Source organism: Diabrotica undecimpunctata, chromosome 4 (assembly GCF_040954645.1).
Source record: "Diabrotica undecimpunctata isolate CICGRU chromosome 4, icDiaUnde3, whole genome shotgun sequence".
NCBI classification, from domain to species: Eukaryota; Metazoa; Arthropoda; class Insecta; order Coleoptera; family Chrysomelidae; genus Diabrotica; species Diabrotica undecimpunctata.
The window spans coordinates 62,546,838-62,573,979 of NC_092806.1; the positions used below are offsets into that span (position 1 = coordinate 62,546,838).

The 27,142-nt window shown below is 33.0% G+C and overlaps 2 protein-coding genes across 3 annotated transcripts in view; both read left to right on the forward strand.

The window, feature by feature from the left end:
- LOC140439581 (uncharacterized) overlaps positions 1 to 27,142 on the forward strand; it is a 345,093-nt gene that overhangs the window by 181,537 nt on the left and 136,414 nt on the right. The gene's annotated exons all lie outside the window — the stretch shown is intronic.
- Positions 528 to 26,668, forward strand: LOC140438254 (uncharacterized). Its single transcript, XM_072527949.1, has 4 exons — positions 528 to 665; positions 13,527 to 13,659; positions 19,088 to 19,379; positions 25,079 to 26,668. Exons 2-4 carry the CDS (start codon positions 13,551 to 13,553, stop codon positions 26,559 to 26,561), a joined length of 1,884 nt encoding a protein of 627 aa, XP_072384050.1. The 5' UTR covers positions 528 to 665; positions 13,527 to 13,550; the 3' UTR covers positions 26,562 to 26,668.

Sequence of the window (27,142 nt, forward strand, 5' to 3'; positions counted from 1 at the left end):
TGTTTATCACTTCCGTGATTAATTGTCACAAAGCAATAAAAACATAGGCATAAATGACAAAATAGCCTCGAAAATTATTTTTTAAATACTGTGTATAAAAATCAAACAAATACCTAAATAAACAACGGGGGGAAAACGACGGACATCTAATTCACATTATCCTTACCAACCGGTTACGACTCGTTACGTAGCCGTCAGCATCAGTAAAATATTGTTTTCAAATATACTGAACGGAAACGTTAAGTGTCTGAAACGCTATGTTCCGGACAGTGTGCGTTGTTCATATTTAAAACCATCTAAATTATATTTTTCGGAAACTAAACGCTATGTGCTGGAAACGCAACGTGCACGATAATATGCCACGACCTAAAGGATTATTTTCCGCAGCAATTATCTAAACCCACAATTTAGAAAATCAATACCATTATGTGTCATATTATTATTTTCTAAACATATTTCAACTTTCAGAATCGAGTTTAAATTCAAATTTATGATGACACTCAGTAATTCCTGTCATATTAACTATTATTTGCATCACGTCAATATAATTTGCTGTCAATGAAGTTTTTTAGGTACATAAAATAGACAATATAAACAATTTTGTTCAATTCTGTTATGTTTCAATATAATAGATGGTGATATAGCAAAAAACATAATTATTAAAGGTAATATTGTACTTCATTTAAACGCTTAAATTTACGATTATATATTTAAAAAATAATAGAAAATAATTGCTTTTTATTAAATCAACCTTATATTCGATTTCGCTTCTTAAATTATTCTTTATAATTGTCAAAATAACTGTCAAACTCAATGTGAATTTTGGAATTCTCCCCAAAAAATATTAATTTTTGGCGGTTTTCTGAAGATGATTGTAATTGTGCTTACTAATTATTAATCTTCTCAAACTTTGGTATATTTAAATTGATTATTGGTAAATAAATAAATTTTTATTTATCCAGTCAATGTGAAATAAAAGTGAGCTCTAAGTGAAGAGAAAATGTTTCCAACAGGGAACGGACCAGCATCAGATGATTTTCAGTACCCTACAGTGCAGTTTTCAACTGTAATTCAGAACGAGCTTACAAATCTAATACATCCGTATTACCAAGTAACTCAAATAAATACTCAAGATCCACCATTGTGCTCAAATCAACCAACACTCAACCAAATCATACCTTTTGATAATTATCAACAACAATATCAGGTACAGCTAGTAGTTGCCCAGCAAACCAACTTTTCTCATTCTACATCAAACTCTCAATCTAACTTAAACTTAAAAAACAATCCAGAAACACAGAATGAATATGATTCGATATCAGATGAAGAACATGAAGACTCTCAAAATAATAAACACCCATGGCAAACATTAAGATCAAAAAGAAAAAGGCTTAAACATCAAGATTCAAGGGAAGAAGAAGCTCCAATTACACTCCCAAATAGGTTTCAGCCACTTCCACAGGAAAACTCCGTCAATTTTTATATATGGCGTGAATGACTATATTGAAATGATAGATAATTTAGCTCAAGCAGAAGAAGTAGAAACTTACTTCACTAAAGCCTTAACAAACAACACAATAAAAATTTTACCAAAGACCTTTTTTACCATCCTACAGAAAACTAATACATCACGTACGAGAGGAAAATATCGTCCACGATATATACCAACTTAAGGAAGACAGAGCATACAGAGCAGTTATTCGAGATCTACATCACTCTTTTCCGATAGATGAAATAAAAGCGGAAATCCAGAAAAAGGGTCATAAGGTAAGGAACGTTACAAATGTCAGACACAGATTGAGCCGTGAACCGTTACCATTATTTTTTGTGGACCTCGAGCCTCAAACGCACAACAAAGAAATATTTGAACTACAGTATATACAACATTGTAAAATAAGGGTTGAACCACCGAGAATTAAAAGAAATATACCACAATGTACACAAAGTCTAAAACGTACTGTGCAAAACCATATAATTGCGTAAAATGCGCTGGATCACACAACACAAAGGACTGCAAGAAACCAAAAAACACGCCAGCAACGTGCACTAACTGCAATGAAGACCATCCTTCTAATTACGGACGATGTTCTGTTTATCGTGAACTACTAAATATCAGATACCATGACAAATCAAAACAAATCACCATTCAAAATCCTGTCAACAATCCCAATTTAAATATACCTACCCAACATCATGCTCATAATTTCAACAGAATCAGTTATAGAGATGGTACAATTGGATACATAAATGCAGATAACAAAAATAACAACAATGAATTAGCAGATAAACTATCAAATTTCCTAAACGAATTTAAAAATATGTTCTCTGAACTCTTAAACCAAAATAGCATGATTTTAACCATGTTAACTACAGTCATTAACAAAATAGCTTTCAAGTCACTACGAATTGCATCGTGGAATGCAAATGGCATTTCAAACCATATATTAGAGATATCACTGTCTTTAAAAATATATAATATAGACATTCTATTAATATCTGAAAGCCATGCCACACAAAGAACGGTTATTAAGATACCTTACTATACTGTGTATTATGCAAACCATCCAGACGGAGGAGCACATGCAGGTTCTGCCGTTATTATTAAATCAAAAATTAAACACTATGCAGTCCAACCTTATATTACGGAACAAATTCAAGCAGCAATCATTAAAATCGAAACAAAGACCTCCCTCAGTGTATCATCAGTCTACAGCCCACCTAGACATCCAATTTCAAGCGAAGAGTATCATGATTTCATACAAACTCTTTTATCCAAATTCATAGTAGCAGGAGACTGGAATGCCAAACACGGGGTTCCAGATTAATCACGCCTAAAGGTCGAGCATTAATGAATATCATCCAACAAAATAACTTAGGTACTTATCTATGGGAGAACCCACATACTGGCCTACGGATGTCAACAAAATTCCAGATTTGGTAGATTTTGCTGTAACAAAAGGGATACCTGACATCCATAGTGCAATAGAGTCAAACTTCGATTTAACATCAGATCACAGTACAATAATAATAACTTTAAGTACACACATAATAACCACCCAAACTCACAACTAAAGAAACAAACTGGGATGTTTTCCAAAATTCTGTAAATACAAAAATTAGACTAGATATTAGGATAAACGAAAAGGAAGATGTAGAGAAAGCAGTAGACTATTTAACAACAGTTTTACAAACAACAGGATGAGAAGCAACACCACAGCGCCAAAAAACCATAATATCCCCCTTCATATAAGAGAACTGGTAGGAGAAAAAAGAAGAGCTCGACGCATATGGCAACAAACTAAATAGAGCATAGAGTCATAGACTAAATAGAGCATTACATGAAGAAAAAAACGACTTTTTCCAGTTTCCAGGTTTATTTCAAACCTCTCACATGAAGACCACTCTATATGGAAAGCTACAAAAAAGTTTAAACGACCGACAATAACAAATTCACCTTTAAGAAAAACAGATATGACCTGGGCCAGCACAAACGCAGAAAAATGCAACTGTATTCGCAGCACCAGATACTAATAACGATGAAGATGATGATATAAGAATGTACCTCGAAACTCCATGTCAACTATCTCTTCCTCTGACAACATTTACTCCGACAGAGGTTCGACAACAAATAAAAATACTAAATCCTAAGAAAGCTCCTGGCTATGATTTGATAACAGGGGAGTTACTTCAGAAACTACCGAGAAAAGCAGTGGTGCTATTAACAATAATATACAACCGCATACTACGTCTTCGATACTTTCCAATACAATGGAAATTGGCTCAAGTTACTATGATTTCGAAACCTGGTAAGCCCGCAACGCAAGCAAATTCGTATCGCCCTATAAGCCTACTCCCAATAATGTCAAAAATATTAGAAAGACTACTAGTACATAAAATCGAGCAAGTTGTTCCCATAAACGAAATTATACCACAACACCAATTCGGATTTAGACGTGAACACTCAACCATCCAACAATGCCACAGAATAGCAAATATAATTAAAACAACTCTCGAAGAGAAAAAGTTTTGCGCTGGAGTGTTTCTAGATATACAACAGGCATTTAATAGAGTATGGTATGAAGGTCTCCTCTACAAACTGAAATTACACCTACAGACCAACTATACTTTATACTAAAATCTTATCTTATTGACCGTTACTTCCAAGTCAAAATTGAACTTGAATACTTAAATTACCACATCATACAATCTGGCGTACCTCAGGGTAGCGTTTTGGGCCCATTTCTGTATCTGGACGTTCCAATCGACAATGATACCTTCTTAGCTACATTTGCCGATGACACGGGAATCTTGGCAGTGGATATCGACCCTAATGTAGCATCACAAAAAGTACAAAATCATTTAGATCAATTACAAAACTAGCTTAAGCAATGGAAGATCAGTGTTAATGCTAGCAAATCAGTACAAATTACTTTTACAACAAGAAAATCCACATGTCCACAAGTTTATATTAATAATACTCTCATTCCTATAAAACCAGTTGTTAAATACTTAGGATTGCACCTGGATGAAAAACTTACATGGACAACGCACATTAAAACTAAACGGAAACAACTAGATCTTAAACTAAAAAATATGAACTGGCTATTTACTAAAAGGTCTCAGTTATCTCTTGAAAATAAACTGCTTCTGTACAAAGCTATACTTATACCAGTTTGGGCATATAGAATAGAACTATGGGGCTGTAGTAAACCTTCAAATACGAAGATACTTCAAACATTCCAATCCAAAATACTCCGTTTGATAAGTAAAGCTCTATGGTATTTATCTAACCAAACACTTCACAATGATCAGGACCAGAGATGTAACAGAGGCCCCTGCGGCATGAAGCTTGCGAATATATCAGGGGCCCCATCTTATTGTCATCGAATGCCATAGTCTGTGGACTAGTACGCATTTCGATGCGCATCGCCCCGCCTCGAATTTTCCCATTGGCTCTTGACCTGGAAATCCCTATTTATCGCTCAAACAGTGCATATAAATATTGGCGATTTTCAGGTCAGTCAAGTCAGACCCTCACGGGCTCTCCGAGAGCTTAGTGCTCTCAGGGCTCTGCTTCCTGCATTTATTTTCCATACTCTGTGGCTGAGAATTGTTTCAACTTAACTTGGTGTTTTATTTCGACGAAGAAATTGTCATGTAAGAAATATCTTGCCTTTTTCAAGTCAAGATACCGAAGATAAATATTTTCCAAGTCCATAACCCGAAAATGGACTTAAGTAGAGGAGCTCTCGACAGTATATTCGAATCCCTCTACAGAGCACCCGGAGACAACAGAAGGTGGTTAGACCTTTAATTGTTCCCCCGAGGTGACATGATCATCTAATATATGTAAAAATGTTTTATTTTATATTATTTTACGCATGCAGACGCAACGTTTTTTAAGCAGTGCCTGGAAATCTTAAAAACACAAACATAAAAACATTAACTAACATAAAACCTGTAAGTTTAAATTTAAGAATGCAAATTTTTAAATAGGCATATTCGGCATTTCGGCAACTATCATCTCATATCTGCTACTCCCATAAACATAAACTTAATCCTTTCCCGTGTCCCGACCTTTTATGATGACGACTATAAACTATAATGCTTTGTATGTGACTATTGAAATATTTGAAAGGTTTGAGAATTGCAATTTTGCGAATTTTAGAACAATATTTTTCTAGATCTAGAAATGCGTTTTCTGTTTACGTTTAGTATTTCGATACGATATTCGGCAGTAGTATTATATCCTTACATTGTTTGGTTGTTTGCATTTTGTGTTATTTGTGTTGTTTTACGGTTTAGTTGCATCAATTTGGTACGCACTTATTTATCAATTAGTGATGACTTGTGTTATCATTGGACAATCTCTCAACAGATAAACGGTAAGATAAGGAAATTATAACAGTTACACATGTAATAACGTTCTTATTGTAATATATCTGCAGAAGACAGAATGAGTTCTAAGAGGGAATATAAAAGTGGTTCAGAAAAGCGAAAGCTACGTGCTCAAAAATCCGAACTTTTTGTTTTTGTTCTTCATTTTTTGTGACAACTGGTGAATTAAAACATAATTTTTTCGGCAAAAGTATTAAAAAATGGGAACATTTGCTAACAATGCAGAAAAATTTCCAACCAAAATCGCTTACTCTAAAAACGTTATCGGTAACTAGGTGGTCATCCAGATTTCAAACTGTGCTTGGTATAAAACAGATCTACATAACAATTTTAAAAACACTCTAAAATAATATTAACTACCACAGATCGTGAGGAGAGAATGACAGCTAATAATTTAAAAAGTAAAATGGAACAGTTTAAATTTGTTTTTCTAACTATTTTACAAAATAAAGTTTTGGAATCTATAAATTTAGCTGTCTCTTTTTTGCGGTCCAAAAATATGGATCTCTCACGTGGATCTCTTGTGGCTTGCCCTGTACTTTTAAAATCAAAAGGTTTGGTAGAGTTAAGAAGCATTTCGATGAATTATTACAAAATCAACGCATCTCAAACCCTGAATAAAGATATAGAATAGGCGTGTTTTTCGGAAATCTGGATGTAGTCATTCAACAAATTCAAGATAGGTTTTTAAGTATGTACATATGTACAAAGTAAACAACGATTTTACAGTCTTAGATCCTAGAAGTGGATATCTTTTCAAAGCGGATCCAGAATTTTTTGCCGAAGCCAGTAAATTAGTTGCTGCGTACCCGTCAGATTTAACTAATGAGTTTTTGGAGCAACTGCAATTTGTTAGAAAATCAATAAGGACACAGTTGGAATCGGCAAATTCTATTTATGATGCGGTCAAAATTATTCTCATAGATTTTCATTGCACTAGTGCTTGCATACCAGAAGTGTGTCATGCGTACATCTTATTTTTAACTTTGCCCGTCACGACCGCTAGTTCAGAGAGATCTTAAATTAATAAAATCATATCTTCGTAGTACAATGTCAGAAGCACAGTTATCTTCTCTAGCGCTTATAAGTATCGAAAATAAGGTTGCCCATCAGATAGATATTAATAAACTTGTAGATATATTCGTTGATAGTAGTGCACGAAGAAAGTTGTTCATCTCATAGAATAATATTATGTAATAATGTCATCATTTATTAATTTTTGTTCTATTTTATTCTATACCAATAAAGATGAAAAATGTTAGTTGTTATAAACAGTGCATCAATACACTAACACATAATTATAAGTTTTTGTTACACAAGTCGCATTTAGTAATTTTTTAAAGGGGGCCCCATTTATAATTTTGCGGGGGATCCTGACGAAGTTTGTTATGCCGCTGATCTGGACATCCCATTGCTTAAGGACATAATAAAGAATCACTCAATAAAATATAAAGATCGCACCACTGATCACAACAACGAACTGATAAATAACTTATTCACCCAACCACTTGCCGAAAGAAGATTGAAGAGGGTATGGCCAGAAGATCTACCGCAATAATACTTAGAGAACCGTCACTTAACGGTACCTAACTCACGTTAATTTACTTACGGACTATTTACTTATTACTCTGTGTATAGAGTAGATTGTAAACATGCAATGTAACAATTCAAAAAAAATTATTCTTTATATCCCTATTTATTTTACGGAAATACTCCTTCCATTTCGACAATGCGTCAAAAACTCCATTTACAACATGTCCATATTAAATTAAATGTTAAGTTAAAAAAACGAACCAATTTAGCTGCATCTAATCCTAGAATCTATTTTATTATTAATCCAATGCTTTAATTTAAGTTCCGCTTCATCCTGAAACTATGCGGGTAGTTATAACCAAACAAATTCCAGCGAATCTACTGAGCACATCACACAAAAATAAACAATACAACTGAATTGACTCATCATATATTGAAATTTATGCTGCGACAACTAGCCCAAACTGTAGAGAAAAATCGCGCATTTAGGGAATTTTTGAAACCAGCATAGCGTTAATGTAAGTTTACACGTATCCAGTACCTGGCACCAGTGGTACTGGTACGACTGGCATAGTAGTGGCATTATGTAAACACTTTTTTGCGTCAGTCCAGCGCTGCCTCGAATAAAGAGCGAGTCTATGCCAGTGGCCCTCGTCCGTGTCCTCTCAAACCCCGTTCCAGCGGTTGTAGACACAGCCAGTCGCTGGCCTACCTGTAAAGAATACAACAAACGACTGACTTCGCCCAGTGGGAACAGTGGGACACCAGCTACTGTATACGTGTAAATGTGCTTGACCAGCGCTGTACTAATCAAGCACTGGCATGCCAGTGAGACTGGCGTCAGCTAGTGGGTACGTCTAAACGTACCTTTATGAAGGCCAATGCCTGGAGTAACCCCCAAGTGTTTGCAACTCCAAATTGTTGGTTATAATTTCTGGATCATTCTGGATATACCAAGGGCATTAGTGATTTTTCTTTATCACTACTGTATCAGTTTACTTGACAAAATAGTGTGACAAATACCTCAATTTTATGAATCTATCATATTTTTTCAAATTATACTTTGTAATTTTCTTACATGTGTACTCGATAATGTTATTAACGGCAATTCAACAACAAAAATGGTTTTATATGCGTTTACTCAGGACGAATTATATGAACTGCTAACTAAAAAACTGAAAAATACCAAATATTGTGGATCTGGTGTAAGGACTATTTTTTTATTAAAATCTAAGATTTTTTACAATCTGTTTCACAATAAAAACAACAAGTAAAATTGTTTGTCTTTAAAATGTCAGAGAGATGTAAGTCCAGTGACCAAAGCATCAGAACACAAATATTGGTTTGTTTACCTGTGGGATGAACACATACACAGATACACGAACACTAAAAGCGGCACAAATCATAATTGGTAAGCGTTGTTGAAGGCGTAGCTTCCACTAGTGTAGGCACTGTCAGGATCGGTTTGGTAGGCACAAGGAATCAAGTCACTTCAATCTCTTCGCTTGTTGGTTGTTAAGAAGATTGTATGCCAGGGTGTTGGGATGCATACGCAATCTCTTTTGATATTGTTCAAAAATTCTTTTGCACTCTTCAGAGACTGTTAGTACCTGCAGATCATAAGGCGTCATTCTAGATATACCAAGAGGCATTAGCGATTTTTCTTAGAGTTTTAAATTGAGATCTTTGTATTTTCCCAACATCCAGTAAAGTTTTCTGTATAAAATTCCTAGTTATAGTATTTTCATCTATAAATGTTTGGTCCAAGTTAATCGTTTGTCCAGATGAATGCCTAGATATTTTACTTAATTCTTTTGGAGTAAAGGATGTCCATCGAGGTTAACTTGTGGACATATAATACCTCTTCTTAAAGTAAATGTTATATGTGTAGATTTTAAGGGATTTACTTTAATTCTGCAGAGTTTAAACCATTTATTAGTTTTGTTTAGATGTAGTTGCAGTATATCTGATGTTATTGTTGATTACTGTGAGATGTTAGGAAAGCAGTACCATCTACAAATGTTACAAGCGTTAGGTTATAAACGTCACATCTTTATTAATTTATATTTAAATATTTATTTTATTTTAATTTCTTTATTAATTTATTAATTCCTTTACCTCCAGCTTCGTTTTTACTATTTTTTCTTGAAAAAGTAGTTGGCGCCCTCTGTCTTTCTTTTCTCTCTCTTCCTTTCGGTAGAATAAATATTTGCCTTCACTCTCTCTCTGTCGGGTAGACTAAATATTCTGTTCTATGTTGACAGAAAAGATAATTCCATCATAGGCTTACGTCCTATGTCATCTGTGCAAACTTCATATTAGACTCCACCCTACTTTCTGTCAATCAACTTTTCTAACGTAGTGGGAATATAATTTTTTGCCTGTTTTTGAAATTTATAAAAGAAGGCAAAAAATATTATAAGCTTCATTTTATGGTCTGCAGAATTCTCTTAGCTTTACTGGCTGTTGTATTGGCTGTATTAATTGGCCGTATTCTACATTTTAGTGGCCGTATTATAAAGATTTATTGACTTTATTGGAGGACCCAACCACTTAATTGGGAGGCCACACACATAAAATAACTGCAGCTCTCAGAAGGATATAATCATCTAATTGGAAGGCCACACAAACAGCCCATTGATGTCATCGATGCCATAAGTATCATCCACATTGTATTCATTGTAAAGCACTGGCAGGGTTGATTGTTTCCTATTTTTTATAAATATGATTAGTTTTATTTGTTTTATTTGCTATCAGCTAAGGGTTCATGGTTTGATTCCTAATTTAAGACAAGACGAACTCACACTTGACATACTGAGCTAGGCGAAGCATATACGATAAGCTCCCATGGTTGATTGAGATATTATTTTTATAATAGTATTTCGATTCTCTTTGGTAGTCTTATCGTTACAAGGTTATTGCTTGTTGGTACGTCAGCCGTATATATTAGGTACAGGATCGGTCCGAGCACACTACCCTGAGGTACACCGGATGGGGTAAAGTTTTATATAGGCTTTACTATACCTTACTCGATATCTCCTTTCTGTAAGGTACGATTTAAGGAGTTTGAATTAAGTGTAAGGTAGGTTTTTCTTACACTTGTACAGAAGTCCTATGTGCCACACATTGTCAAAAGCTTGGGAGGCATCTAAAAAAGCAGAAGCACAGTATTACTTGTTTTCGAGACTAGTTCTTATTGTTGTGTATCTGTGAACTTGTTCTATTATATCGTGATGGTTACGAAATCCGAATTGATAGTCATGTATGAGACCCTTTTTGTCCAATATTAGTTTGATTTTTCTCAACAAAACTTTTTTAAAATCCTTATACATGACTGGGAGCAGACTAATCGGTCGGTATGAGTTGACATCTTTTGGATCTTTACCAGGTTTTTGAATGAGTATAATCTGTGGCACTTTCCATTGCAAAGGGTAGTAGTGTAGACTGAACATAGCATTAAAGATCATAGTGATTATTCTGTAGCAATCGTGAGTTAGTTCTTGAAGGATCTTACCCGTAATGAGGTTGTATCCCGGCGCCTTTTTGGGCAGAATCTCATTCTTTATTATCTGTTTTATTTCTTGAATGTTAAATTGGGAGATTGGTAGTTCCATTTGATATGGAGCGTCCAGAAAAGAATAAAGTGATTCTTCTTGTTTTAGAAGCACTACTCTGGTAGGACTAAATACTTTCGAAAGATATTCTGCAAATGTCTCGGATTTCTCTGTATCCGTTCTTGCCCATTTACCGTTCGCAGTTTTTAAAGGAGGTATGGCATCTTGTCGCCCTTTTACTTTTCTCGTCGCTTCCCATAAAGAATAGTTTGCATCTTTGAACGGCGTCAGATTTTCTAGATAAGTTTGGATTCCCCTGTTTTTGTCTTCGTTTAATAGATTGTTAAGTCTTCTGGCAATTCTTGTTTAGGTTTGCTTTGTCAATAGGTAAGTGTGTGTACCTTTAATCACACAAAAATATAAGAAATCTGGTGTTTTATTCCGATCTGTAGGCCAATAAGTTGGTTCTCCTGTAGATTTACATTGTAGGGTCTTTCACATTATTGATTACAGAAGTTGTCTACCCCTTGTTGTAATTACCCTAAAGCTCCAGTGGTGATGTTTGCAGTTAAAGTATCCGCCTGCTATGAATTTGTATCCAAGAGAACTAAAATAGGTATTAAAGTTATTTTCGGTAATGGATTGTCCAGGAGGACAGTAGACCGCAGATAAGGTAAGATTGCCTAACCAGACTTCAATGACAATGCTAGTTGACTGTAGGTACTTTTTACTGAACTTATTTAACTCAGGAACTTATATGACTCGTGTGCTTTGTCATTTGGATGTTTTGTGTAGTGAACAATGTATTTTGGAATCTAAATATAATTTTTGTCTGTTAGATGAGCTTCTGATACGAGCATAACATAATTTTTCTTCTCATCGAGAAAAATTTTGATTTCTTGGATTAAGCATAGTGTCCATTGTCTTCATTAGTTTTGCCATCAGATGGCAATTGGAGTTAAATGGTTTGGACCCACATTACTTTGTTGGTTTGTGATTTTGGTCGTTTGACTATTTCCTGAAGTTTTTTAGGCATAAGAAACACCAGGGATTACTGTTTGATTGTTAGTTTTCTTAGTGCCTGTTCTATGGGTCTCTTTTTTCTGGGTGAATTTTTCTGTTTGTATTTGTTTGTATACGCTGCAGCTCTTATAGTTAGCCCAATGGTTTTGTCCCAACAGAATTTTTTTGTCTGGCCGTAGCATTGACAATTGGTACATTGGCGTACCTGACGCTTGGGATGTGGTGGTTCAAAGGCTACAATCATATTTTGTCATCTTACTTCGTATATGTGTTCATTATTTTATTTAAATTTTAGTTCTACATAAAAAAGTGAAAGGGTTGTTTTGGATCCATCAGAATAATGTATATATATATATATATATATATATATATATATATATATATATATATATATATATATATATATATATATATATACATTATTCTAATAACTGAAAACAAAAAATTTATTGGTAAAGCTACATTGGTTACTTCGTGTCCCAGTTTTCCTAATTCATGTTTTAAAGCATCTTTATCTAATGTTTGATGCATATTACGAAGCACCACTCGAAATGTTCTTTCTTCCTTTGCCTGGCAGGTATAATAGTGGGTGTTTTTCTCATTAAGTGCTTTGGTTATGTTTCGGTAATGTTCAGAAGTTGTGGGCTAGATTTTTACGTGGTTGTTATTAAGACATTTGATGGAGTATTCGGATGGGGATATTGTTTCTAACAAATATTTAAGAGGTCGTATATCACCTACGTCTGTAACAAATATGAGTGCGGGTTGAATATTTTTTTATCTTCACCAGATCCGGCTTGGTTGATTTAATCAGGTACTTTATATAAGCTAGCAAATCGTAGCAGACGTCGGGGTAGGTGCTTTGAGCCAGTAATCGTATATTATTGTTTGTTTTAGTTATTTATTGTCTTTAGAGCTGTCATTTCTTGTTCTTTGGCGAGATTGAACAGTTTCCCATTCTTGCTCTTGATTTTCGTGGCTGTCTTGTGGCTATCTCTTACACATCTTTACGTAAATTTGATGTTGATAAATTTAATTATTTTATTTAATTTGAGCATACTCTATACATATTTTGCCTTTTTGTTAGTTCATATAATCCGATGTCTAAATTATTTAGTTGCATTATGGCCAATACAAGTAGTTACATACTTCTCACTATTACACAAAAATTTTTATACGTCACTGGAAGACAAAGAATGGTCATCATCATTTTTGGAATTTAGTTTCTACAATTTCGAAACTCAACTATAGTATATTATTTTTATTTCTTTATTTCCAAATATGTAACCTTTCCTTGTGTTTGATATTTAATTAATTTACGAAAACTGAAGCAAATGTTATGAAACAAAAAAAATAGAGATGATGATAATCATCGTCATCGATAATCGCCAACCAAATTATAATCCTTTTAACCTACTTATGCTATTAAACATATCTAGAAATTAGAGTGTAGATAGTTTTTGTTATAAATATTATTATTTTTAATTCAAAAGTTAAACATACTTTTGTTTTTTGCAGGTTTTAAGACTTCTACATTACATTATGTACAATCGTTTTTCAAGAGTGGGTCTTGTAATTTTTGTAGTAGTGATTTTGATCTACTACACTCTTTACGATAATAAAGAAACTAGTATAAATGTTTTGGAAAATGGTAAGACTTGTATTAACGTATTTTTAAAAATTATTTTAGCTTTTACCTCTGCGTGCAATTCTTGGAGTACAGTATGCTCTTATAGGACGCTGGCGATCATCATCTTATTGACTACATCTATAGCTTGTGCTTGTGTATATAAATGTTTTGAACTTTTAAGCCACGACTTTTCTTTTTCCGACTATTTTACCTTGCAGCACTAAATACTGTGCTTTGGTAGATGCTTCATTGTGTACACATCAATTTGGTGGTTTTAACAGTTTTTATGATTTTTTATCTTTCTTCACTCTAGTTAGCACAGTTTCGTTACGTACTCTGACCATTTAACTCTCAATTTTTCTGTATAACACCAAAGCCCAAAAGCTTCAAGTTTCTTTTAAACCAGACTTTTCTCCAACATGTTGTAATCCAGAAAAAACACAACTTCAACGATTTTAATGCTTTGCAATGATTGTCCTACCTTAAATTTATTGAACCAATCTTCCGATGCTGGAAATCCTTCATCTGTACATTCACCACCATCACTACCACCAGGTTCTTTAAAATATGCGTAAAGACGCCTTGTCTTCTTCGGAAACATTGGACCCACTCAGAGGCACTCTTTTTTGGTTGAGGTCTTCGAACCATAATGACAACGCCACTTCCATTTTTTTTCTATTATCGGATCACGAAAAATTTTCGCTGACAATGAAGTTGAAGCGAAACGACTCTCCAAGGCGTAAACGAGCAAGCAGAATTTAATCTTTTATATTTTGAGAAATAAGTTTATTTTACTAAAACATTCTGTTTGTTTACATTCTCAAAAACACCGACCGCGGCTTACCTCAAAGGAACCACCGAGATAAACAAACAACGCCGATGGCTTTTAAAAACACAATTTAGGCGTAGTTGTAATGAGGTCAATTTTATTTTTTTATTAGTCCACTTCCTGACGCGTTGACAAAGAATATCGAATGCTTTTTATTTAGGTATATCTATGTAATGATGTACCGATTCAATTCGCGAATAAAGAAATCTGGGGCCGCGAATATAGAAATTGGATCGCATTTTTTCAATCCGCGAATAATGAAAAAGAGAATGAGGGAAGCGCGAACAAGGTGCTTTTACTGTATTCTGATCTTCAGTTTGTAATTGATCAAACCTGATTCAAAATTGATTTCGTATTCACAAATCTTACCTTACTTAAAAAAAACTGTTCTTACTTTGCAACGAAATGTTGCCAACTCTGAAGTGGCTGACTTGTAATTTGTATATTGTCGTTAATGATTTAATCTTTAAACATTACCATGTATTCATTTTATTGGTGTTTAACTAACTCTTATTGGAGGTAAACACCAATAACTAAATCCAAACTCGCTATAATTAACTCTTTTTGCGGTTTTTTAAGAAATCTGACCTAAACTGTCTAAAGAAAGTTCAATATACGATATGATGTTTCTTCATATGATAGAACTTTCATATGATATATGAAAGTTCTACGATCTGGATATTTTTTAGCATTTAGGAATAAATCTTTTTGGTTGTGGAGTAAAGGTTGACTTCAGTCAAGCGTTCGTAATTATGTCAATGTTATACACTGCATAGATAAAGTTAGCGAAGGCTGCTATCCCACTCTTATGAATCTTGAATTGACGGTCTTTGCGTTTTTATTACTTGTACGCCAATTTACACCTGTGAGAATGCTTTAATTAAGTTAGGTGCATGAAAGAGTACATGTCTATCATCATCAAACGGTTTCTCTATTTACTGTTTTCATTTTAGAAGTTTTTGTTGAGTATTAAGAGTATCCATTAAATACTCATTTTCTTTTCCCTTGTTTTGTCTTATTTGTTGTTGGTGTTTCGCTGTTTCTCTAATCTTTTTGTGAAGATGCAATCCTGAGAAAACCGTCACGTCCTTACTTTACGTATTTCCATCTTAATTGGTTATTTATTATTTTTCTGAAGCTATTTTCTTGTGGCATCATTGTGATGGGTAGCTCTTTCGGGGCGACAGACTCAGTAAAACACAGGTTGAAATAAAAAAATAAATCTATTAATTTAGCATATATACAATAAATAAAATAAAATGAATTCTACGCCGTACATACTATAAATAAGAATGAAGTGAATTCTACGTCCCCGTCTGGGTCCCGCGATGAATGAACTCCCCGGCGAACGTCTATAAAAAAAAAAGAAATTAATTATTACTAATAAAGAAATGAAATAGGTGAAGTCGATCACACGCAGACTTATGCTCGCTTCCGCTTCAATTCAGCGGGAGCTCCGAACGCACTCGCAAATAAAATATTTTTCTGTGCAGACCCACGGTAATGTTCAATACACAGTACCGATGCGTTCCGCTTGGTTAAGGACAGAGTACGATCCTCAATACGGAAATCTCTCTGTCCGGGTTGGCTCGCAGGTTCACTACACCGGCGAGTCAGAGAGCCTAGAGCGCTAGCTACAAGACTGTCTAATTCCGCTACTCACACGCCTTAAATAGCCGCTACGAATCCCACTTCGTCGTCTTGTTGTAGAAGTGGATGCGCAAATATTGACACTCCCACGGTTCGAATTGTTAAACGATCAGAACATCGTTACATCATTATACAATTTACTAGTTTTACTGGGAGTAAGCCACAATTTTACTTTAAAATAAGTTTATTTTGACGTTTCGATTTCCACTTCTGAAGTCGTTCTTAAAATACAAATTAAAAAAATTTTGTTTTTATTAGATGGTAATAACATTCTTAACAAGTAGTATATTATTATAGTACAAGCAAAATTTGTTTAATTTGAACATTTTGCTTATTTAAAAGTAAAATTGTGGCGTATTCCCAGTGAAAATAGTAAATTGGTTATTTACTTTTTTGTATTCCTCCACTCCCTTATGTTATACTCTGTTCAAAAAGTTTTGTGGTTCGATAAGGAAAAACAATGTTATGGTTTGAAATGCACTTTAATATTCAGTATAGTCTCCCTTAACATAAATACACTTATTCCAAGGAGATTTCAATTTATGAATTCCATCCCTGAAGTGAGAATCTGGAAGGGCTGTAAAATACGGTTCCACAGCTGCTAAGACCTCATAATTTGATATAAAACGCTTTCCAGCCATGAATTTGTTTAGGTATTGAAACAGATGGAAGTTGTTAGAGGACAAGTCTTGTGAATACGGTGCTCCAACAATTCGAACTTTAGTTCATGTCTTTAGCAATTATCAAAACGCTCATAAAAAATGGTGGATTGTCCTGATGAAAAAGGAGTTTTTTCTTCTGCAAACCGGGTCTTTTTTCACGAATTTTTTCCTTCAGCTAGTCTAAAAGGTTACAATAATATTCAGAATTTATTGTTTTACTAGTTCGCAAGTAACCCACAAACAAAATTCCTTTCGCATCCCAAAAAACTTATTTTAAAACCTTCTTGGCTGATTTCTGGATACGAACTCGTTTCGGAGCTGAGGAACGAGGTTCGCGCCACTCGTTAGCCTCTTATTTTGATTTAAGATCACGGTGATAGAGATCATCCATAGTGCTGAATTGACGCACAAAATCCACTTTATCCTTTTGAAAACACTCTAAATGTTGCTGGTAAAGTCACATTCGAATCTATTTTTGTTCCATTGTTAGCGAATGCAGCACTCATTGTGAACACAGCTTTCTGAAACCGAATACTTTAGTCAAAATATCGCTTACACTGCCCAATGAGATACTTAGGGATTCTACTAAATCTCTTTTAGTTACTCGACGATTTTCCAATACGATATCTGGTACTTTTTCTACGATCTCTGGTGTTATTGTTTTTGGTCGTTTTTGACTTAGATCGTCTTTAAGGATTGTACGACCCCGTTTAAATTTAACAACCCATCTTTATACTGTTCTAATTGAAGGTGAAGAGTCCTTACACACTTTTAACATTCGTTTATAAATTGCCTTTGATTTTAAACTTTTAAATAAAAATTTAAATACTGCAAGATACATGATTTTTTTCTTTGTAAAATAATACTGTGACACTGCGATACTAAATGGCTTGTAAACACAGAATGAATTGACAGATTTGAAATGAAACTTGATATATGTTCATATAAAATTGTTCATACAAAACAAACTTTAGATTTGTTTGGCAAGCATCATCTCTTGGTCTCCATTCCAGTATTAGCTTGGTCCATCTGTTATTTGTCACTCGAGCCACGTGACCTGTCCAGTTACACTTCAGTGTTGCTATTCTCTCTACAGCATCAGCCTTTTCTTATAGAACCGCAAAACTTATTGAACAGTATATTATTGTCTCTTTTTCCATAATATTTAAGTATTTCATTAGTCCCCATTTTGTCTTTTATATAACCTGCTTCTCTCATATTTTTAGTAATACTACTCTTAGACATGATTTTATTTATCGAAGACGATCTTCATTCTTCATCTTCATTCGCATATACCTACATTTCAAAGGCCATTATACATCGTGAGTTGGATTTTTTGATGGTCCAAGTTTCTGCAGCATAGGTAGCGATAGTAAAGATAAACACCCGTACCATGAAAAAGTTTGTGTTACTCTGATAATAAAATATCAGCGTGACGCAGGTCTACCTGGCCTTTCGGAATACGACCTTTAGCTAGCTACTAACCCCTAGCAGTCCGACACCATTTGAGGGCGGCGTGTTACACGGGCTCCACCCTCCCCTAGTACCTGCGTTGCGTTACTACCACCCGTCCGTTATCCCCCCACCCCGGGGAGTAACTCGACATCGCACGTAGACAGGTAGCCGCCGAGGAGCTCTCCTTTCTCACACTCTTAAATATTCAATAGTGGGTACGTGTCGAAATCCTACGTCCTTAAAGGGGAAAGGATGTATAAGGGTCGCAGCTCGTTCAATCTTACTTTGGTTATGTGAAATGAAAGTAGAGTGGTCCTTCGAGAGACTCTGCGTGCGTTTCTACAAACCCAACACCTTAAACGACGGCTCTCCACCTCTCACTCCTTCCCTTTAGTCACCTCTTACGACGGGCAGGTATATCTGGCTCCGGAAATATTATAATCTTTATCTCCACTAGCCGGACGGAGGAAGCGCCCGTACCAGGCGCAGTTTCGTGTTGTTGGTTATGGCTGTATCTTTCCAGATTTTAGTAAGTTTGACCGTTGCTGGTCTGCGTTAGCGACGCAGCCAACCGTCGTTGAGTGTAGTATGAGGTCTATTTGTTTCGTAGCGCAGCGAACGTATTAAAGAAATATGTCTTTTATGATTGCCTATGATTAATTGCCAATGAAATATTTGAGGATAATAATCGAAATACAGATTGGAAATGTATATTCCAATATTAACAAAAATTAGACACTAGGAAACATGCAGAATATTGGAAATATCGGAAATAAAAAAACTTTTTTTCAAAACTATATTTATTATATTTTCCCAATTATATATACTTCATACTCAATTGCTTATATTTCAGAACAAATAAATTCTACAATCAAGCAAGAAATATCATACTTAATCAACACCTCCCAATGTAGAATACCAAAAAGCAATCCATATAGCAAAGATATTATTGACTTAATTTCTACAGAAAACTATCTCAAATGTTTAAATAAACCTTTGTTAACATACATCAACAAAACGAATGATATTGTAACTCTACACTTGAACAACAGCGCAAAATGGGATTATAGTTTTTTTGACATCAAATGTTGCTATTCGAATATTACAAGAGTTAATTATAAGAAACTGGTAGATGATAAAATTAAGTAAGTAGTTACATAAATTTATACTATCTTCTTTCAATTTAAAATAGCTACTCTAATCATTTAACTGAGTAAACAGTCAAACCACTCTCTCAAATTATTTTAACGGTGATAGTTTTAAAAGTATTCTGGAGTGTACATTGAAATGTCAAACGTCATAGTTTTGTCTTGTGCTCTATTCTCCTACCAGCCTTTAATCTTTCGTCTTTTAAAGTATAAAGCGCTAGTCTCCTTTCTAATTACCTTATGAACCACTGAATATATATATATATATATATATATATATATATATATATATATATATATATATATATATATATATATATATATATATATATATATGATCTGCTTTTTCTTACTTTTATATTAACTTTTTATTTATTTAATTACTTTAATTACTTTAATTATATAAGTGTCGCAAAAATACATAAAAAAACAATCTCAGGGTGCCATTTTATTATACAAAAAAAATAAATCAGCTTAGTTTATACTTATCCTTTTTCGTGGCTTCCAGTATCTCTTAGTTGTTCCTTATCGGGATAAAATAGGAAAAGGAAATAAATAGAAATAATATAAATAAACAAATACAAATATCTTTTATTATCAAAAGAAATAATATGAAGATTTATCAAATAAATTCCATGGGCTTAACTGTCCCAATGAAAATTGTACCACATAAAATAATTTTAATTTACCAAATATTTATCGGTTTTGTTTTTTTATAACATTAATAAAACAACATAAACAAGAAATTTGGATATTCGTAAAATAATTACACTTCCCATGAAAATTTTGAAATATTGGAATCTTTGTTCATATGTTTTTGTACTCAAAAAAATATAAAATTCTAAATATTATAAAAAGAAACTTTTTAAATTTATTAAACAATATTAATAATTATTCTTTGACGTAAAAAACTTTTATAAAATTTATGGTATTTTGAAATACCGATAATTTTTGATCTTCTGATGGTATAGAGTCTTTTATTTGAAACATACAAAAAATTCTGTCACAAAAAATTATTGACTAACCTTTTAATCCACACACGACGATGTCTCCTTTCGACCAAAACAGCTCCCTCTTGTTGATTATGTTAGGCTACCTTCTCAAGCCTTCTCCGTTCTAAGTATCAAACTATCAGCATCCAGCAACTCTTTCTCCAAAACACGAGCAGGCCTCTTTTACCTGTACTCGTTCAACAAACTCCAAAATTCTCTCCTCTCTTTCATATACTAACAATCTCCTGAGACCCAAGTATTTTTTTTACTTAGTGTCGCAAATATTTTTAATAGTTATAGTTCTTACTTCTCTTTTTCTTCTCCACATATCAATTTTCGTTGTTTTTCTCAGATTCTTTACACATGTTTGTTGTATATTCTGCCTCCTCCATCTCGCATACTTCTTCTTCAAACACCACCGTTTCAATTATATCTTTTCCCTTTTCTTTTATCAAACTTTTTTCTTCTTTTTCTTCTTCTTCTTCTGGGCTCATCTCTTCTTTTGAGGAATCCCATATTTCCTTTTTTAATTTTTTTTTGCTTTTTCTTCTTTCTCTGTCCTTGCTTCGTTGCCAAATTCATTTCCACCGTTTGTTCTTTGTCTAAATCATCATTTTTCCGTTTCTCATGTTCCTTGTCCTTTTCCAACATGTCCTGTTCTTCTTCGTTTTCCTCTGTGATTTTCATCGTGTTATTTTTAAAATCTATCACCACATGTTTTTCTGCCAATTCATCCACTCCTACGATCATATCATGCAACATGTCTGGCATTATCACACATTGTACTGCATAAAATTTCTTACCCAATTGTACTATTATTCGTATTCCTTCATTTATAGTTGCCAAAGTCCGTTTATTTGCGCCCACTAAATTTACCCTTTTTTTTTTAAATTAAATTTGTTAAATTAACCTCTTCTATTAATTTTCTGTTGATCAATGTAATTTCCGAGCCGATATCTATCATAATTTTAATCGGTTTCCCGTTGATAAAACCATCTACAAACTTTAAATTTACTCCAATTCTTTTATCATTATTTCCTGAAAATTCAATAAATTCCTTCGCGTGACAAAAAATTCCTGTTTTTTTTTTGTATCTAGTGAGCGCCTTCGTGAAAAGACGTTTGCTGTTCTTCTGTGCTCCTTCTTCCATCGCTCTGTCTTTCGTCCTTTTATTTGCGTGTTGTGTATCTCTCTTCTATTTTCTCTTGGACTGTCGGACCCGTATCGGTTTCCACGATTTTCCTGTTCATTTCGTTTACTATTATTTCTGTTTTCTTGATAATATGTGCGAGTGTTATTTCTTTGTTCATAATTTCCTCTTCCGTTGTCTCTATTTTCGTTTTCTATTCTGGGAATAAATTCTCTTTTTGTGTAATCTCTCCTAAAGTTTTGTCCTCTATCTCTATAATCTTGATTTTCGCGTTGTCTATAATTTTCTTGCGATCTTCTTATTTTTCTTTCTCTCATTTTTGCTTCTCGTATTTGTATGAATTGGCATAAACTGTCGATATCTTTGTAGTTTTGTAAAGTTATGTGATCTTCTAGGGTATCTTCAAAATGTCTGGCTGTCAGTTCTACTAGCTGTTCGGAAGAATAATTGTATTGCAGGTGTTTTGCATTGTTGTATAATTGTAGTGCGTATGTTTTTTCTGAAATGCCCATTCTATCATGGTATCTCCCATTTTGCAACTCTTTGTTTATTTCTAGCTGTTGTATTTTCCCCCAGAAATAACTCAAAAACTTTTGTTCAAATTTATGCCAATTGTCAAATTCTTCTTCTTTGCTGTCAAACCATAAACTCACCTCATCTTTAAGATGGTTCCTTATCGTTTCTTTTGCTGTTTCGAAGTTACCGATGTATTGTATTTTCTTTTTTAAATTATTTATGAATATTACTGGGTGTAACTTTTTTCCGTCCCCGCCAAATTGTATTTTTATATCACCGGAACTTTGGATGAGTATTTCTCCCTGTCTCCCGTCTCTCGTTATTTTCTGATATCATCAATTAGTTTTTCATTATTTCAGCATCTTTCTTCTATCTCTTTCTTGTCTTCTTGAAAAGCATTTTCAAATTTCTAATTTATTTTCTAAATGTTCTAATCCCTTCATTAATTTCTAATCTTGCTCTTATATTTCTTTCCTAACATTTTCTAAACAACATTTTACTTCCTTTTCATATTTGTCCAGACGCTTTTCCATTTTCCTATTATTTTCTTCTATTGTCTGTTTCGTGTCACACTGATTTTCATCCATTTTTCTGTTATTTGCTTGCTGATTTTCACCCATTTTTCTGTTATTTTCTTGCTGATTTTCATCCATTTTCTGCATTATCATTTGTAACAATTTTTCCATACCTGATAGGTCCTGTTTTTCCGTTTCCATGCTATCTGTTGTTAAGTTTTCTTTGCTTTTGCTTCTGGTGATCGACATGTAGTTAAATTTTATCCCTGCCTGATAAGAAATTCGAAAATACCTTGTATGCTGCACGCAGGGACTAAAATTTTTCTCTCCCCAAATACAATAAATTTATGACACATTTTTTTTTTAATTATCAAAATTCAAATCAATCAAAAATAAAATAAATATATGAAAATTGTACCTAGAGAAAAATAAATCAACCTGTTTTTTCGTTTCCTATCCTTTCAAATTCACAACTAGAGATACTTTCATGCCACACGTTGGTTCGCCATTTTATTATGATCTGGTTTTTCTTACTTTTATATTAACTTTTTTTTTTATTTAATTACTTTAATTAATTATCTTAATGTCGCAAAATCATACATGAAAATATAATCTCAGGGTGCCATTTTATTATACAAAAAAAATAAATCAGCTTAGTTTATACTTATCTTTTCTCGTGGCTTCCAGTATCTCTTAGTTGTTCCTTATCGGGATAAAATAGGAAAAGGAAATAAATAGAAATAACATAAATAAACAAATACAAATATATTTTATTATCAAAAGAAATAATATGAATATTTATCAAATAAATTACATGGGCTTAACTGTCAAAATGAAAATTGTACCACATAAAATAATTTTATTTTACCAAATATTTATCGGTTTGTGTTTTTATAACATTCATAAAACAACATAAACAAGAAATTTGGATATTCGTAAAATAATTACACTTCCTATGAAAATTTTGAAATATTGGAATCTTTGTTCATATGTTTTTGTACTCAAAAATAATATAAAATTCTAAATATTATAAACCAAATTATGGTCCAAAATTTGACCAAAATTTTTAGAATGTATTGTCCATTATTATATTTTATATTTGTGTTTTTAATGTTGAGTGTCAAAGTTTATTTTAAATAATCTCAACGACTAGTAGGTTGCACTGACGAATTGTGATATTTTGTAAATATTTACACATTTTTTTTTAAATATTACAGTGTCTTGAAAAAGGAATAAAACCATTCCGAAAGCTCGACAAAAAGTCAAAAGAGTGTTTCTCTAACATCTCGGCCAACCTTCTGACTGCAGCCCTAATAAACTGGTGGTTTTGTATATATATATATATATATATATATATATATATATATATATATATATATATATATATATTACGAGCAATGTCCGAAATTGGACAATCCTAGCATTGTACAAAAAATCTTGTCCACTTCTAGCATTTTACCCCTTTACTGTACAATCTCCGAAATATATATAATCGGCGGACTTTGTATAAAAGAATTGCTGTACAATGTTCGAATTTCAATAAGTAGCCATGCGTCAAAGTTTAAGATAATATATCAGATATCGATTCATATCGATTTTTACGATTGTTCCCCATTTGTTATTAACGACAAACAAACATCAATTGAGGTTATAAATCCATAATTAACCAGCGTTTTTGACTTTTGGATTCGTATAATTAAATTATTTTAAATTATCATACATCTCTCTCGAAAATCTAAGATGTTTTACAAACATCTTCCCTATATTATAGTGATGTATCTATCTCTTGAAGCTTTGAAATGTTTCACTAACAATATCTCTATTGTAGAACAATTTCTTCTTCGATTCGATTTTTCAATTTTTGATTTGGTGTGTCGCTTGTCAATAATAATCGATTCGAACCGATGAGCGTTTCGACAATTATTTTGATTATTTCGGACATTGTACATTTTGGGGGTACAATGCTAGAAGTGGACAATAATTTGTGTACAATGTTAGGATTGTCCAATTTCGGGCTTTGCTCGTAACATATATATATATATATATATATATATATATATATATATATATATATATATATATATATATATACATATATATATATATATATATACATATACATATATATACATATATATATACATATATATATATATACATACATATATACATATATATATATATACATATATATATACATATATATATATATATATACATATATATATATATATATATATATATATATATATATATATATATATATATATATATGTATATATATATATATATATATATATATATATATATATATAATATATATTCGAAAACCATGATATAGTTTCCACCTCATTTTTAAAAAAAAAAGTCATGCACCTAGTTGTTTATAACTCATGGGATGAAACTCTTTTTATACTGTCCTGCTTAAGGCTTGTCAACAAACAAATTACTGCGACATCATTCGCAGTAATTTTTGGATGTAAATAGTTTCTTGCTTAGACTAACAGTTTTGATTTGTTTTAGACTGACCGATTGCATTCCCTTTGAAGATTCAATACAATTAAGTTTTCCTTACGTCAGTGTCAAATGTTCAACGATTTTTAGTGAGGTATACAGCAACGTTCACGCTATCACTTTTCCAGTCTCTAAAGAGTATAAAAAGCTTATCGGAAAACCTAAATTTAGTATTATGTTGCTCGGAATAGACAGCATGTCAAAATCTAATATTGAACGTACTATGCCAGAAACATTCAAATTTGCCGAAAAAAATATGGTTAACCTGAAGGGTTATAACAAAATTGGTGACAACACCTTTCCTAACTTGATGGCCATACTCTCTGGATATAGTATGGAACAATTAAAGACTTTTTGCAACCGAACCACAAAATTAAACAACTGCAGGATTATTTGGGACAAATTTAAAAAATCTCACTACGTGACAGGATATGCAGAGGACGACTGTAATATTAACACATTCCAATATGATCGTCCAGGATTTTCAGAAGAACCCACAGATTATTACTATCGCCCTTATTTTTTAGCAGCAGAAAGTTTGAGTGTTGTAATGAGAAAAAACATGATCTATTGTGCAGGTCCAGAAACTTCTGGAGAAAGAATACTAAATGCAGCTAAGGATTTCGCTATTACATTTAGAGATGTTCCATCTTTTGGACTCTTTTGGAGTAACAGTTACAGCCACGATAATATTAATATGCCACATGTTATGGATGAATCAATGCTAGAATTTTTGTCTAACACTCAATTTCGCGAAGCATTAAATAATACAGTATTTATATTTTTTAGTGATCACGGTTTCAGATTTGGTAATATTAGATACACTCATACTGGCTGGCTAGAGGAAAGACTTCCTTTTATATACTTTAAATTTCCAGATCTTTTTAAACGTACATATGCAGAAGAATACAATAATTTCATAATCAACACAAATCGATTAACGTCACCTTACGACATCCACAATACTCTTCAATACATATTGAAGATCAGTAATAATTCGTACATGCCGTCATGGAGTGTGGGATGTCCCAGCTCCCAACATTTGTTTGCTGAAATTCCTGAAAACAGGACCTGTAAAGATGCGGGAATTAGCCTACATTGGTGTACTTGCAAAGGACACACATATATCAAACCAAACCACCCAAAAGTACAGGAAATATCAAGATTTGTTGTAAGCGAAATCAATAGCATTCTACAGAGAATTGATGAGGATTCGTTATGCGAAGCATACACTTTAAATAAAGTAACAACTTCCGGGGTGTCTGAACCATATGTTAACGAAGAGCACCAATACGTCCACTTCTTTTTAGTGATGGTGCAAACGAGCCCTAAGGCTAGTTTTGAAGCTACCGTGGAAGCCCCATATGACGAGACAGACAAAAGGTTTAAGATCTTAGGTGATATTAGTCGAATAGACAGTTACGACTCTGTTACAAGATGTATTAGAAATTATGGTCATGTAAAAAAGTATTGTCACTGTAAAGATTACTGAGAAAGATTTTCAAATATTATTTGTATATTAAGATAGCACTAAATAAGATTTAAAATAGTTAAATTATTGTAAATTCCTGTTTGTTACATATTTGTATATCAAAATATATGCACAAAAAATACTGTTTTTAAATTAAATTGAATTTATTTCTCACCTTAACACGTTTTTATCATCAAGTAACAACCGATTTAAGACAATATAATATTTATACAGCAATAAATAAATAAATAATCAGTAGATTCATTTTTCAGACAGCATTTATAATGAGACGTTTCTCTAACATTGATGCTTATCTTAGTTTCCTTCCTATTACATTGTAAAACTTTTATAACTCTTGTAATGATATACAAAAGAATAACTTATTTCTGATTTTCCCATATTTTCGTTCATCGAACTAGATCATATTATCATAGGGCAATTAATTAGTTCAGCTCTCTTCACATATAATTATATTAGAACCTGAATTCGAATATACAGTGAAAGCCAAATAAAGTTGCGTTCACGTCATCATTGGAAACATTTCCAGCGTTGTCAGATGGTTCATGAAGTATGAAAATTAACAGAAAAGAACTGAGTAAACA